This window comes from Gopherus evgoodei, chromosome 2 (genome assembly GCF_007399415.2).
Source record: "Gopherus evgoodei ecotype Sinaloan lineage chromosome 2, rGopEvg1_v1.p, whole genome shotgun sequence".
NCBI classification, from domain to species: Eukaryota; Metazoa; Chordata; order Testudines; family Testudinidae; genus Gopherus; species Gopherus evgoodei.
Window position 1 is genome coordinate 261668439 of NC_044323.1, and position 17103 is coordinate 261685541.

A 17103-nucleotide genomic window follows, 5' to 3' on the forward strand; every position below is an offset into this window, starting at 1 on the left:
GGGCTCGATATCGGACGCCTTCCTAATCCCATGGAAGAGCCAGCAGCTTTACGCCTTTCCACCCTTCCCACTGGTGCACAAGGTTCCCCTAAAGCTCCGCAGGGACAAGGCTCGCCTGATCCTGGTCGCCCCTGCGTGGCCCCGACAACACTGGTACACCACATTGCTCGACCTCTCGATAGCCGACCCAATCTCCCTGCCTCTTCATCAAGATCTTATAACTCAGGACCATGGCAGGCTTCACCACCCAGACCTGCAATACCTTCATCTCACAGCGTGGCTCCTGCATGGTTAACCCAATCGGAGTTATGCTGCTCTGCCCCAGTGCAAGAAGTATTCCTGAGTAGCAGAAAACCTTCCACTCGGTCTACATACTTGGCCAAGTGGAAGCGATTTTCCTGCTGGTGTCAAACACTGAATGCCACACCCACGGAGGTTTCCATTCCCACTGTACTGGACTACCTCTGGTATCTTAAACAGCAAGGTCTCGCTACCTCTTCATTGCGAGTGCACTTGACGTCTATTTCTACTTTCCAGGAGAAAGGTAGTCACTCTGTCTTCTCCCACCCTATGGTTTCGAGGTTTCTCAAGGGTCTGGAGCATCTATACCCCCTAGTACGCCGCCCCACCCCTTCCTGGGACCTCAACCTGGTCCTGATGAGGCTTACGTCTCCTCCATTTGAGCCATTGGCAACCTGCTCGCTCCTATATCTGTCATGGAAAATAGCCTTTCTTGTAGCCATCATGTTGGCTAGAAGAGTCTCTGAGCTTCGGGCTGTGATGATGGATCCACCGTATACAGCGTTCCACAAAGACAAGGTGCTGTTGCGTCCACATCCAGCGTTCTTCCCCAAAATAGTTTCGGCCTTCCATCTCAATCAAGACATATTCCTCCCGGTCATCTTTCCCAAACCGCATGCCTCCCGTTGGGAGCAGCAGTTACATTCCCTCGACGTCCGTAGGGCGCTCGCCTTTTATATTGACCTGACGAAGCCCTTCCGCAAAACGCCCCAACTCTTCGTTGCAGTGGCAGACCGGATGAAAGGCCTACCCATCTCTTCTCAGAGGATTTCGTCCTGAGTAACGGCGAGCATCCATACTTGCTATGATCTAGCTCATATTTCTCCGGGTCATATTACCGCACATTCTACCAGGGCTCAGGCCTCGTCAGCCGCCTTCTTAGCTCGAGTACCTATCCACTAGATATGTCGAGCAGCTACTTGGTCTTCAGTGCACATCTTTGCTTCCCATTGTGCCTTAGTGCAACAATCCAGAAATGATGCAGACTTCGGCTCAGCGGTTCTGCATTCTGCAATATCTCACTCCGACCCCACCGCCTAGGTAAGACTTGGGATTCACCTAATTGGAATCGATATGAGCAAGCACCGAAAGAAGAAAAGACAGTTACTCACCTTTGTAACTGTTGTTCTTTGAGATGTGTTGCTCATATCCATTCCAAAACCCACCCTCCTTCCCCACTGTCAGAGTAGCCGGCAAGAAGGAACTGAGGAGCGAATGGGTCGGCAGGGGTATATAATCAGTGCCATAGCAGTGCCATGCCAGGGGCGCCCAGCCGACCCACCAAGTGTTGCTAGGGTAAAAGTCTTCCGACGAACATGCACGCGGTGCGCGCACACCTAATTGGAATGGATATGAGCAACACATCTCGAAGAACAACAGTTACAAAGGTGAGTAACCGTCTTTTTTTCTCACAATTAAACATATTCAAGTATGCAGTATTTTTCCAGATGTTTGCACTTTACTATTTATAGATAGTGCCCAGGGATGCCTAGTTAGGCCACTACTGCAGATTAGCTTGTAAAATAGGTACCCAAACATAATAGCAGACTTCCAGTAATGTGAACTGACGTACCAATTGCTTTGTTCATGCTGGTTTTTTTCCTTCTCCAGGGAGGGGGGAACAGACTCAGTCACTCAGTACAGTGGAAACTATATTTGTGTGAGTGTATAATAATGGAAGAATGTGTGTGCTCTGGAGGGCACACATAGATTCAGTGAATATGTTTATAACAGTGTAACATCTACTGTGGGAACTGCAAGAAGCAATGATGCCATCACTGCTTTTTCAAATGGATGTGGAACAAAATAACTATGGGCCTGTGCAGGGTCAGAAGTGAGAGAGTCACAGCATTACCCCATGTAGGGGTGAGGACATTTGCAGCCCCAGTGTTAACCCCAAAGGCAGTAAGAGGCAAGGTTATGGCCCCAGTCCTCCTCTGCACTAACCAACAGAGCTGACTGGCTCTACAGGGAGCACATGCTGGATCCTCCTGAAGTGGATCAACTCTGCTTGAATAGCGGGAGCTCCAGGAGGATTGACTACTTAGGACTGTGGCTAAAAGCCACACTGGAGCCCTCTGCTGGTGGAAGTCACTCACTCCCTATCTCAGTTCTGTGTTCAAAACAAACAAACAAAAAGCCTTTGTTAATCTTTGTGGCATCACTATTTGTAAGCAAAACTGTGTTAATTGTTTTCCTTGCCTCACTAAAATATTCCGCTTTGTTCTAGTTTTACTATCCAGCCTTGTGTCTAAAGCAGAGTTACCAAGAGTAGGTGCCATACCAAATCGAACTAATAAAGGGCCAAATCCTGTGCACGGAGTTCCCATGGAAATCAACATGGAGACCTTGTAGCAGCAGGCTCAAAGTTAACACAAAAGTGCAGTACTGTAAAGTGTTCCATAGATTTCTTTCTTTCTGAAGGGAGAACTTTAACTTTTTCCCAAACCATCCACATCATACATCTCAGACAGTCCTTTTTCAGCAAATGGTATAACACTGATCTATGTTGCGCTCACATCATGATTCATGGAACACTTATAGGTGAGCATGGAGCTGCATCTGTCACACTGCCTTGTCATTTACCAATTTTCAAGTTGTGATACTACATGTTAGTTGACCCCCAGTCACAGATGATTAGGGTTTCCAGAGGATTTTTTGACCAAGTAAACTAAACAAACAAAAATAAACACCCACCTGTGACTCCAGCAAAAAGAAGTACCCATCTGCACCCTGCTGTGCAGCCACTTTGTGTCTTTCTGTGTAGGATGTTTCTTTAGTGTAAGTAATAAATTTGTGGATGACAGCTATGTTGTAGTGGCAGCAAACATACATAAGGAGAGAATCAAATTGCAGTGTCACCTAAGCAGTATAGTGATAGATGCAGACAAAAATAGGAAGGTGGTACTAATAAATATATGGCACAGCACACATACAAAATGCAGGGGAGGAAAATAAGCAATTAGCCCTGCCCACCATGTAGAAGCAAGCTTATTTTTATTTAGTCTCTCTAATCCTGCTCTCATATTGCTTTTTCATGTAATTGTGCACCATAGTTCCTGAAAGGAAGGCGAGGGATCAGGACTCGGAGGTTGGCGAATAACTTGTTCATGATTATTGGGAAGTGACTAGGAGCAAATCTTTCTTACCAAGGGGTCTGCACTGTGAAATGGTTTGGGAATCACTGATCTGAGAGGCTGATCACTTGCAATTATAAGATAATATAAATAAATGTCAATATAGTGCAAATAAGTTTTAGAATCAAGAAAAAGCCTACTCAGGAAAAAGAATCCAGTGCAAAAAACTACTCATCTACTCAAGATTCTGCAGCACTAGATTTTTAGTTCAGAAAAACGACATTACAGATGACACTTTTGATGCTTTATTTGCTTTGCCTCTTTTGCTGGCTTAGGCAATCTTTGCTTAACTGATTTGCAGAATCTGCCTAGTGGCAGACCGGAGGAACAGATTTGTGTAATTTGACTGGTCAAGAGTTAAACATGGAAAGGAAATACTGAACTAATAAATTGTATATTAAATATGAAAATACATGATGTTTTCCCTACATTTACAAATGGTATACAAGTGTATTTATCATTATGCTATATGTAGATAATGTACTTTTAAGAACTTTCATAAATAGAAGGAAAACCTTTTAATTAAAAAAAAAGTTTAACAAGTGAAGTCTGTGGTTAGAGAGAAAACCAATGAAGTGCTAGCAGAAATTTGACAATTAAAGTTGTTCCTCTCTACCTCTAACAAAAGCAAAACCCCACCTGTGTGAATTAGCTGCTTTGCCCCTACAATCTCCCAAAACTTTTCATCTGAAACCTGTCCTTTTCTGTCTTCCCCTTTTCACTCTTCTGTTGTCTACATTGTTTGTCCATCCATCGGCTGACAGTGTCTTTACATCCAAAATGCAAAGCAAACAGATGGGCGCCTCAGGAAAGAACATGACTAAGAGCACCAGCATCGGCGGGGACATGTACACGCTCGAGAAGAATGATGGCAGCCAGTCTGACACAGCAGTGGGCACTGTGGGCGCTAGTGGCAAAAAACGACGCTCCAGCATCGGCGCAAAGATGGTAGCGATTGTGGGTCTGTCACGAAAAAGCCGCAGCACTTCTCAACTCAGCCAAACTGGTAGGAATCAGATTTTTTTCTTCAATACTTTGTGATTTAAATATATATAATATGTATATATTACAATTTAGTCATTTGAATGTAATGCTGAAGTTTCCTAATTAACAATATTCTAGGGGAAAAGAGGAGAGTGGGAACTTTTTACCTGGCTGAACATTTACCATACTGGTTTGTTTCTTTAGCAAAGATCCTCCTACAGATTGGGCTGTGGCTTGTGTTTTTATGCTTACTAGAGCACACCTAATGCAATAATCCCTTCCTTCTCAGGAACCAATGTGAGCTGTTATGCTTATGTTTTGGGAGTTGTTATTAATGATTTGTGAAGGATCACTGAAATGCAGTTGCAGAATTGTTTGTCATTTGTTATAAACATTCTTTGTATATTTCAGTACTCGTTTTCTCACTTTTGAACACTCAAAATTTATTTGATGTGAAATAGTTTTAATTACCAAGATGGTATCTTATATTTTATTAGATTAGTATAACCATTTTATTGCTCAATACTTCCCTTCTTTTCAATTTGCAAACATGTTTGTCATTGGTAGAAATCTTCCTCATTGCTTTTTACATTTACTAGTAAAAATTCAATACTGAAATGTTCTACATAAACAGAGATAGAGTTATTTTCTGACTTAATACCAGGACATCCAGAATCAGTGTTAGGTACTTTGTTTATTTCATGCCTTACATCTGGGGGAAAAAAATCACTCATGTATGATTCACTCTGAAAAGCTGTCATTAGCAATTAAGGAAGTTGAGTAAAACTAATGTTTCTTACAAAGGAAATTGGATATTTTATATTTAAACGTGTGTCTGTGTGTGGTATGCAGTGTATATTGTATGCTCATTAATATTCATACAAAAGTAGTGTGTTATGTTGGTATGTGGTTTATACTAAATACAGTAAAAAACAGCTCACTCTCTTCTGTTCATACATGCCTGGAGAAATTATTATTTATTATTTGTATTATGGTAGCACCTAGGATTCCCAACTGAGATCAGGCCCCCATTGTACTAAGCACTGTTTTGACATGGAATTAGAGACAGTCCCTGCCCTGAAGAGTTCATAATCTAAACAGAAATTACAGACAAAGGGAAGGAGAGAAGGAATATAACATACATACAGAGTGAACAATGGAATGATTTCCAGGTGTCACAATTTGTTGTTGTTTTGTCAACTTTTTTGGGTGGTGTTTTGTTAGGAGGGGATTAGCTGAATTGAGAAAGAGAGAACAAATGAATTGAGAGGGGACAATGAAGGGAGGGGTTAGGAAAAAACAGAATAAGGGGGAGAAGAGGAGCATGGAGTGAGGTTTAATGAAGAGACTGTGTCCTTGGCTACACTCACACTTTACAGCGCTGCAACTGGGGTGTGAAAAAACACCCCCCTGAGCGCTGCAAGATACAGCGCTGTAAAGCGTCAGTGTAATCAGGGCAGCAGCGCTGGGAGCGCGGCTCCCAGCGCTGCACGCTACACCCGTAAGGGATGTGGTTTACATGCAGCGCTGGGAGAGCTCTCTCCCAGCGCTGCCGCTCTGACTACACTCACACTTCAAAGCGCTGCCGCGGCAGCGCTCCCGCAGCGCTGCCACGGCAGCGCTTTGAAATTCCAAATGTAGCCATACCCACTGGGTTGGGAGGCTGTTGTACCAAACAGCCCAGTCACCAGAGGGAAAAAATATTCAGAGTGAAAGCTGTAAAAACAGTCAGACACTGGTGACATCATCAGCATCCTAAGGTCCCTGCTGCAGTTAGTTGTCTCAGCTCTTGCCAGTTCAGTTTCTGGCTGCAGAAACTGCAGAGCTTTCTGCTGCTTCTCTCTTCCCCAAGCTCACATGCCTGAGTGGGAAGGGATGGGGTTACATAGGGCTTGGTGCCACCTTATGGAAGCTCTTCCTTGCACAATTCTGGGAAACCTCTAACTGGGTGTGCAGTTTGCCCATGGCTAGATGCATGTGCACCTAGACATGGTGTACAAGCAAATCAAGGATTTGCACATGCAATAATGTTCTTGTAATGTAAATGTGCAGATGTGTGTGGATTTCAGAGCTGAAAATAAGGTGCTATATGATTAGGGATAGTCTCCCTTACTAGGAGAGGCATCAAATGATTTCAGGATGGACGTTCAGTTCATAATACATTGTTCTCTTAGAAGAGTCAGAAGATTGCCATAGCCCGGATCCACAGTAAGACAGGATCAGACTAAATATCATGTTGAGATATTTATGTGACATAATATTTTTAATATGCCGAATCTCCATCACTACTTTTTAAAATCAGTTTGTCGCTATTTTGTATCCTGTAGTTATAAACAAAAACTAGGGGTAGAATTTTCAGAGTTGCCTCATTGAAGTAGTAGCCTAACTGACATTGATTTTCCTGGACTGAGAAGCAGGTGGTATTTTAAATAATTCACAAATATAAACAAATTCATTTCACTTTCACAGTAATGGCAGACAGGCAGACTTTTCCTATCTGTCTATATTTTCCCATGTGTCTTCTGCTATACCTATTTCTGTGTGGGCACTGACGATGATAGATCTTTACTGGATAAGAAGTAGGACTGCTAGGATGTACGTTTATTTGATTAATTCCAAATAACAGGTTTCAATAGATGAACAATAATTACTTTAACTCTGTAACCTTATGGAGTGAGGGCCTAAGTTAAGAACAGAGTGTTAAGCTTTTCAAATTTAATTTATTTACAGGTACTTGTAAGTTCCGTCTATTTTATCCATTTTCCAGTCTTTAGACTATAAGCTCTTTGATACTGGGGCCATGGCATTTAGTGTAGTTGTACAATAGCTAAAAGACCTAATGACAAAACACCAAATATGCTGTAAAGTACTTGTAAGTAGATTTTAGTATAACTAGGAAGTAATGGATACAATTAAAATAGCAAAGCATTATCATGATATAGAAACTGCCTGAAATAAAGGGAGTAGGAAATTAATTTCCAGCAATACCAACATAGTTCAATGGGTATCATGCTTAAGTCATCAGCTAAGTGTCTCTTAAATTGGTATGTCAAGGCTGAAACAACAATTATGAAATAACAACACAGCATTTGTTGAAATTACCATCACATTTACAAGTACTTAACTTTTACTGTCCGAAACATGTTGGCAAATTTAAGTCGTTACATAGCGGTAGGTTAGTGTCACTATTAAATTGTCTTCTGATGCCTCCAAGTTATATGTTGTAGTTGTCTTTTGTTTATATTTAATGACTAAAAACTGTGACAGAATGTGGCTTTGTTTAAAAAGCTGAGTACATCTCATGACTGTTTTTGTGGCTATGAGTCAAACAGCCTGTAAATTCATAATATAATTCCATAAAAGAGCTAATTTCTATTCTCATTTGTATTTAACTTCATGTTACAGACAAACTGAATGCATTCTTTGTTGTTAGGAGATGTGGAATTGGGAAATTTCGACTCTAGGGATGAATAAATTAATGTACTCTGTATTCTGATCTTTAACATTTGTTTAATGTATTCAAATATTTTTGTTATAGTGTTTTTTTAAGTCCCAAAATTGTGTTAGATACACATGAAAACAGTCTCTGCCCTGAAAAGATTAATTCACCAAGACATAACAAGTGAGTGAACAGTTCCACAAGAGGGGAGAAAAGGGGGCAAGGAGACAATAACAATATCATATTGCTACTCGATAAAGCATGTACACATCATAATCTTTATGGTTCTGGGGTTTGTGTGTGTGTGCACTCGCGCGTGCATGCTAATAGGCTTTATGGCAGATGTGAGTACTCAGGAAGGATTTGAATATGGCAAGACAGGTGGTTTCATGAATAGGTTGGAGAAGGGCATTCCAAGCATGGAAGAAGGCACAGAGATGTCTGAGGTTGGCAAGACTACATCGTAGGTTGAGTGGAGATGGCAGGGGGCAACATTAAAGTAGATCAGGTCTAGGATGTATGGCCATGAAGGTAAAGCAATCAGAGAGTACTGAATTTGATTTTAAACATTTTGTTATTTTTAGTTTTCAGGTGACTTTTCAGTACTCTGAAAGGTGCTATCTTGATAGTTTGACAGCACTGGAAACCAAGATCCTATCTCCACAGAACAAATACAACACAGGGACTATGCTTCTTCATACTCCCCTACTTCAGATATATTCTAAAAATCCACCTTCAGTCATGAAAGGACATATCTGTCAATAGGCTACTTTGATCCTTGACCTTTTTGCTGGGATTGTCAACCAAAGTGCCAGATGTGAATTGAACTAAATACATCAGAGGACATTGCAAAGCGTAGTGATCCTGTAGTAGATTTACAATGATTTTGTAATAGCAATGTTGCAGTAAGTTTACAATAGGACAATTCAGTTTTTTCTTGGTTTCCAATTTATCTATTTTGAATAAATGAATTGTTTCTATCTAATCAATATGTGATGTCATCTATGTCTTTATACCACATCCATCCCCATAGTATCTGAGTGCTTAATAATAATGAAATTAATTCCCTCCTGTGGAGTACCACTTCCCAAAGTCTGAAGCTGGATTTAGCCCAGATTCTAACCACTGATTGGCATGGCTACATTGGTGCTCGATGCCATCTCAAAGTGCAGACAAAGCAAACTGAAATGTACATTAGTGGAATTCACACTGGTGTCAAGCTATGGTGAGTGTCTACATAAGTCATTTGCATTAATGTAGCTCCTCCATTAGCTGATAACAGGGCCAATTCCCCATGTGGACAAGGTTTATGAGTTTTTCAGGAAATATCTAATCTTACTTTTTCATTGGCATTTTTTGGTGGGAAATGCCCATAACAGACAACTAAATTTTCCACATAGTGAAAAGGCCTAATTCATTTATGCACCATTTTCAGGCCCTCCCATTCAACAGAAGGGGCATTGGTTAGGGTTGACAGGTGTCCAGTTTTCAACCAGAATGCCCAGTCGTATAATTCCCAATTCTGGACCTTAGCGTCCAAAATATGGATACTAGCATGAATTCCCCTAAGCTTAATTACCAGCTTAGATCTGATAGGCTGCCACCAATCAGGAATTTTTAGGGCCTGATACCCTCTGGTCCCCCCAAAACCTTCCCAGGGGACCCCAAGACCCAGATTCCTTGAGTTTCACAACAAAGGGAAATAAGCCATTCCCTCCCCCCTCCCTTCTTCCTCCCATCTCCTTCCCGCCCTGGGAACACTAGGAGATCACCTGATTCAACTTTTTGAATCACCACAGCGAGAGGAGTGTTACCTTCCCCCTCACCCAGAGGCAATACAAGCTGCGCGAATATAACACAAAGAGAAAATTTATCCTTCCCTTCTCCCCACCAATTCCCTTGAACCTTAACTAGGAGAAAAAAAATTAAACAGGTCTTAAAAGCAAAACTTTTAATAAGAAAAACTTTTTACTTTTTCTTTCTATCTCTGCACTTTAGATGGTAAAGAGTTACAGGGTCTTTCAACTTATAAACAATAGAAAGAAACTTTCTCCAGCAGAAACAAAATTTAAGCTACTTCCAGCAAGTACACATACGTAAATGAGAAAAAAAAAACAACTTAAAAGACTATGACCGCCTTTTCTTACTCACAATTCTGAATAGATAAGAGACTGTAGCAGGGAGATTGGCAGAAACCTGGTTGCACCTCTAGTCCCGTCCAGGACCCAGAGAGAACAAAGCCAAACCCCAAACCCACAAACAAAGGCTTCCCTCCCATGAGATTTGAAAGTATCTTGTCTTCTGATTGGTCCTCTGGTCAGGTGTTTGGGGTCCCTGTTTGTTAACCCTTTACAGGTCAGGGAGACATTAACCCTTAACTATCTGTTTATGACAAAAGGCCTAATTCACTTATGCCCCATTTTCAGGCCCTCCCATTCAACAGAAGGGACATTGGTTAGGGTTGACAGGTGTCCAGTTTTCAACCAGAATGCCCAGTCGAAAGGAGACCTGGCTGCTTCAGTTGGCACCACTGACTGGGCCGTTAAAAGTCTAGTCAGCAGCGCAGCAAAGGGCCGGGGTTAAAGCATGCTCCCTGCCTCCCCTAGCTCCGCATGGATCCTGGAATTAGCTGTCAGGTCTGTGGCCCCTATGCACTGGTGTGGCCAGGAACAGGGAGGCTCCACGCACTGCCCCCGCCCCAGTGCCAGTTCCACAACTCCCATTGGCCTCGAACTGCAACCAATGGGATCTGTGGCAGGTGGGACCTGCGGGCACAAAGACAGCACGAACCATGCAGAGCCTCCATGTGCCTAGAGGCCCCAGGGTCCTGGTGGTTGCTTCCTCAGAGCTGCAGTAAGCGCCGCTGGGACCCCGCTCTCCCTTTTGCACCCTGCCCCAACCCGGAATCACCTTCTGCACCCCAAAACCCTTATCCCCTGCCCCACCCCCATCCAGAACCCTCACTCCCCCTGCACCCCAACCCCTAACCCAGCCCACAGCCCAAACCCCTCATTTCTGAACCCTCACTCCCCCTGCACCCCAACCCCTAACCCAGCCCACAGCCCCCTCCTACAGCCCAAACCCCTCATTTCTGGCCCTAACCCAAGCCAGAGCCCTCACCCCCTGCACCCCAATTCCCTGCCCCAGCCCGGAGCTCCTTCCTGCACCCCAAACCTCTCATCCCCGGTTCCACCCCAGAGCCTGCATCCCCAGTCCAGAGCCCATACCCATGCCCTCATCCCAAGCCCTTGTCCCAGACTAATGAAAGTGAGTGAGGTTGGGAAGAGTGAATGATGGGGGGGGTGGAGTGGGGCCTTGGAGAAGGGGCAGGGAATGAGCAGAGCCTTGGAGAAGGGGCGGGGTAGGGGCTGGGCAATAGTGTTTGGTTTTGTGTGATTAGAAAGTTGGCAACCCTAGCGTTGGTCATGATGATAACAAAAACTTTCCCACCCCTGGGATGGTAAATCTAGAAGATTGGATTTGGGTTTGTGCAGGACTATTCCTATTGCCTTCTCCTTTCCTCGACTGATTGTACAGATGGAGGATGGGAGGTGTGAGGAAGGAGGAGGAAGAAATAATGGGGAGGGAATAATAATCTAATAAGGCACCATAGGTTTTCCCGATAGGTCATATGAAACTGTGCTGCACCTAAACAATTCCTCTTCCCCTTGGTACTTATACCCTTCAAATATTGTGGTCATTATTTAGCTTTGCTGTACAGTCTGAGTTCTTCATTGAGCCTTTCATTCTAAATCAGTCCCTTCCTATGCCCTTAGTAACTAGCTATAAGCTTATTGTTGATGTTTTTCTGATGTTGAATTGGCCTAGAACTGTCTGTATATATTGTATTACTTTTAAACCAACCTTTGTATTTTGAATAAGATAAGCACTATTCCCAAATGTACAGACACTTTCCTTAACCTGTGTTTTATATAATTTTAATATTAGCTTTATTAAAGGACTGACTACTATATAAAAGAACTATTCCTAACAAGTCCTTGACACAATGCCTCTGTGTATACAGGCCAAACTCTGAATGAATTTTTGCCAACGTATCATATTGCAAGCTCATATCCAATTTTCTATCTTCTGCTTTACTGCCTTCCAAATATCAGCCTCCCACTGAACCTCTGTTAGATTACTTTCCCCAGGATGAATGTTTGCATCTCACGAGTAGTTCTGTTATCTTCTGTCTTTATACCTCATCTCTGTAGGTCCCCTTATTTTTATGTCCTCATTTGTACTTGCAGTACCTCCCAAGTTCGTATGTTCTGAGTGTTCAATGTGCTAGTTACCTCTTTTGCAATATCATTAATAAATACTTAAAATAAAACAAGGCCAAAAACTTATCCCAATGGATATCTCTTCTTCACCCAACTTGACACGGTACCTTTTATCATCATCTTTTGTGTATAGTCTTTTGACGAGTTTGTCCTTTATCATCGAATGCTGTTTGTTTACAGTTTTGTTATTCTCTTGGTGCTTGCTCCTACAGAAGCTGAATGCCTTCAGATAGGTGCTAAGAGTACTCAATTGCCAATAAGGGCTCTCTGACTGGTTTTCTAACTACCCTCATCGCTACTGGTCATTGCTGATATTTATGACCTACCTGGTATGGACAGATTGTTACAGAATGATTCTGCACATTTCTTTCAGATTGTTCCTTGAAAGTGATGATGGGTAACTGCTGGTTCCTCCACACAAGGATTTTAATCTGTGAGGTCCTGCACAGATCAGTCCTATCACCTCTACAACATCCATCGAAGGAGACTGAGAAAATATGGGTTGCAGCGTCATCTGTATGCTGATAACACCCAATTATGTTTCTTCTATTATTACTTAGGCACTGTTATTTCTAGGCTTTCTCAATTTCTGGCAGAAGTTAGAAGTTGAAACAAAACCAGCTGGCTATAGCTTGGCATGGGAAAGTTGGAGGTGTTGCTGATGGTCAGGGAAAATTGCTTTGAGGGCCTGGCAAAATCTATAGCTTCTCCATCAGTTGCAAGTATCTGCTTAGCCTTTCTCCATGTGGTCCACAATCTTGGGCTTTACAAGAATCCTATCTACTCCTAGATTATGTTATTTTCAGTCATATGAGGCTCTTTCGTTGATCATTCACACTTTGTAACTACTTGGCTGGACACATGTTGTCTACTCAGAAGTTGTGGGTAGGTGAGAATGCAGTGCCCACCTAGCTGCTAGAAACAGGACATTTTTGTTATTAGGCCTGGCCCTCTAAAACGTGCATCATCCATAAATACAATTAAGCATGAACCTTGGCCATATTTAGAAAGAGCTGTCATCTTTTTCCATAGGCCTTCCCACTGATCAAACAATGACCTCTTGGGTTCATAGATTCTAAAGGCAGAAAGCACCATTAGATCATTTAGTCTGCGCTCCTGTATATCACAGGCCACTATTTTTCATCAAATTAGCCCAATATTGAGCCCAATATCTTCTGTTTGACTAAAGTAAATCTAGTTCCTACTTGACTAGTTAGATTAAAAGATGTGGGATGTTGGCCTCAGGCAACATGGAACCTAATTTTCCAGGATGGTAGGGCACACAACTCTCATTGAAGCACCCCTTAAAATCAGGACCATGGTGTTTTGTTGCTCCTATTTGGATTTTTGATGATTTAGTTGAAGCATTGTAAAAGCACACAGATACTATGGTGATATACATGCTTTACATACTGGCAATAAACTTATCAGCTATTGGGGTTTGATAGTAAGTGAGTCAAGATGTCAGATAACCAGGCTCAGTGGATTTATTTAGCAAAAGTAAAATCAGCATAATACAGAAAAGTCAATACGTTATCAATTTGGAAAACAGTCTTTTAGTGGTTACATCTTCACTCAGTTCCAAATTATGAGTCAGTTTTGCTCATATTTACACTCCCCTTGTTTGTGATTGGTAGAACATTCCACAGATTCAATAGACCTTCCACACCTTTTCTTATCTAGGTTTTATGTACAACATTCCAGAGGTCAGTAAACCATAGAGCAGAGGTCCCCAAACTATCGGGCGCACCCCACTAGAGAGGCAGAGAGGGTGCGGTGTGGGTCTGGGCAGTGAGGGAGCACTACCCAGCCTCGCTCAGCTTCCAGTTCTACTGTGGCCCCATCACCAGCCTTGGCCCCTAACTGTGGCTCTGTTCCTGGCCCCAGCCCTGCTCCTGGCCCCTTACCTGTCCCTAGCTGCAGCCACAGCTTCCGCCCCCTTACCTCTGTCTGTGTTTCCCCCCACCAGAGCTCTGGACCCACTCCCAGCCCCATCTTGGGGAGGGAGTGGTGATGTGGACATGGGTAAGGTGGGGACACAACTCTGAAAAGTTTGGAGACCACCACCATAGAGGTATCTACACTAACTGTACCAACCATACAATTCACATTTGGCAAACCTCAACAGAATGTAGTTCTTGCTTAAGACAAATTCTGCATATACAAAGAAAAAAAGGTTACAACAATTTATCTCTTAGTAAGTTTCAATGAACTTAGTATAAGTGCAAAGTATTATAGGAGATTTTAACAAGCTCAATACACTAACAAACTTCAGAATTAAACCTGCAAACAGATTTGCAAACAGAACTTTCCTTTGAAAAATTTATACTTTTTGTCAAAAAAAAAAATCAAAAGCATAAAACCAGATTTTTTTTGTCTGAAAACTGCCAAAAAATGAAGAAAACAAATAATCAAATAGTTTCAAAGAAAGCAATCCCTTTACATGCAAATTTTCATTTAGTGAAAAACCCAATTTTATGTCAAAAATATTGATGGATAATTTTCAACCAGCCATACTCAGAATCCAACAGTCCTTTTGTCCTTGAAGATTACTTCTCTGAATATTTGTAATTGTTTAACTAGAGATTCAAGTAAGACTTATCAGTTAGTATCTTTTTAGAGATTGGTCCAACATTAATTTTTCCCCAGTCCTCTAGTATCACCTTCACTATCTGTAAGTTTTCAAAGACATTTGCCAATGGTTTAGTAAGTTCATTAGTGAATATCTTAAAACTCTGGATTCATAATGTCTGGGCCTGCTGCTTTGTGAGTGTGTGTGTGTGTGTGTATTTGTTTTTTTCCAAGTATTACTCTACCTACTTTTCATTACCGAGTCCTGTCTACAGACAATATTTTTATTCATTCCTAATACTCCCTTTTTAAATTTTCTTATTAAAGACAAATTTGACAGTGTTGCCTTTTAAAATTATTGCTATTGTTCCTCCATGTGCACTGCTTCTCCATTATAGTAGTGTTCTCACAGGGTCTTCCTTCTCCCACCTTGTGATCTCTTCAGGAGGACCACAGTTAGCTGTGCTGGGATAGTACAGTTGTGCACATTATAGAGAATTGGAGAATTATAACTCCATTTCAGATAACTTGTAGGTCTTGTTTTTAGGAAAACTGATAATTGTTTACTTTCTCTAAAAAAAACCCTTTAAAATAAAATTAATGTTTAAAGTCCACACCTCATTCACCTATTTATTCACCTGCCTTTTCTTTTGTTGAACTCATGTAGTCCAGCTCACTCTATATCCTCTATTCAGCAAATGCTAGCCATACTTCTTCTCTCAACCCTTGTATACCCTGTTCACTCACAGATGCTGTAATCCCTTTTGATTGCTGCTCACCAATTGCTGCTGCTTTGATTGTCACTTAGCGGGTTTAGAAGCACACCTCATGCTTCTGCTGTGATAGAATGGCCCTGAGATTATGGATACAGGCTATATATGTTAATCTTTAGAGCACTGCTCTTTTCAAGGCTGCCACACAGAGTATTCTGCATATAGAACATGTAGTATATGTTTGCATTCTCCAGAGGCTTGCATTTTAATGTAATATTGCCTTGTGCTAATATGGTGTTTTTGAGACTCTAAAAGGTGTAAGTTTCCTTCTTGAAAAATGAATAAACAGATGTTGTAACAGGAAAAAGACCATGTTCCTTATGGGACTAAAGAGTCTCATACTTGGAAGGACAATCCTCTTTTGCTTTCTTGCAAGTTTAGAAAGATTTCTTACACTACATGCCATATTCTGAAGCATATATATCTATTTTAGATACTTATGTGCTGTCTGGGCCATCACTGTAGTAAATGAGCACCTCACAATCTTTAAATATTAATCCTCACAGCACTCCTGTTTGATAGAGAAGTACTGTTATCCTCATTTTACTGATGGGAAACTGAAGCACAGAGAGGTCCAAGATCACACAGGAAACCTGTAATGGAGCAGGGAATTGAACTCAGGTATCCCAAGACCAATAGGCCAGGACTAATCGTATTCAGTTGTTACTCAGACAGAATCCCCACTGAAGTAAGTTAGTAATGTGGCCCTGTGACTGACTGTACAGTCTTTCAAATTAGAATATTAGCAGTACTAGTCTAGGTATGTTTTTATGAATACAGCATTGCGCACATGCTATACTGATCCACCATGAAAAGGAGATCCATTTATTGCCTCAGTAGCAACAGTCCTCATCACTGGGGTCGTGACCTCAGAGTAGATCAAGAGGGGAAGGTAATGAGTACAAAATCAACAAACCCCTGTTTTTAATTTTTTTAAATTATCCTACTGGTTAGAAGTGGTTGCTAGGGCCTAGGATGAGAGAATGAGAAGAACTCTCTTTCAGCTACTGCTGCCCTCCACTGCAGATCTTCACTTCTCCCCTAGTCCCTGTACCATACTCAAATCCTGAGTTTAAAGATGGTGTGGAATTTTCTCAAGGGCAGCTGCCTGGACCTCATCGCCCACACTGCTCAAAAGCACTCAGCCCCACAGTTAATCAAATGCCATCCTTAAATGGTACCTCCCCCAAGAGATTAGGATAGTTTGGGATGGAGGAAGAAGAAAGAAGGGTCTAGGTTATTACTTAACATCCAGCTCACAAGCACACATCCTAGCAACACCCAATTCTAAGCACACCCACCCAACACTAATCCTTCCACTCTCTGCAATTAGCATTCTTCCCAGTCCCCAACCAGCAATGTCTATCATCATCACCAAGCACACCCCACCCCCACCAGTCTCATCTGGCATGCCTCAACTAACACTCCACCACCACCCAGTACACCTCCCCTGACCAATGTCCACCAGCACACATCCTATGTGCATGTTTATTTTTTAAATGGCGCATGGTATAACAATTCATATATTTAATATGCACCTTATATGTTCTCTGCATACATTTACTATAGTTAAAATCAATTTCAAAGAATTGTAAGATGCATTTTCAAATTATGGT

The 17103-nt window shown here is 41.9% G+C and overlaps 1 protein-coding gene across 34 annotated transcripts in view; it reads left to right on the forward strand.

Annotated features, from left to right (window-relative positions):
- RIMS2 (regulating synaptic membrane exocytosis 2) overlaps nt 1-17103 on the forward strand; it is an 884385-nt gene that overhangs the window by 796905 nt on the left and 70377 nt on the right. For all 34 annotated transcript variants that reach the window (XM_030553644.1, XM_030553646.1, XM_030553647.1 and 31 more), the window contains one exon: nt 4202-4443. In XM_030553644.1, the coding sequence (XP_030409504.1) occupies nt 4202-4443 (242 nt within the window). The remainder of the gene's footprint in view (nt 1-4201; nt 4444-17103) is intronic.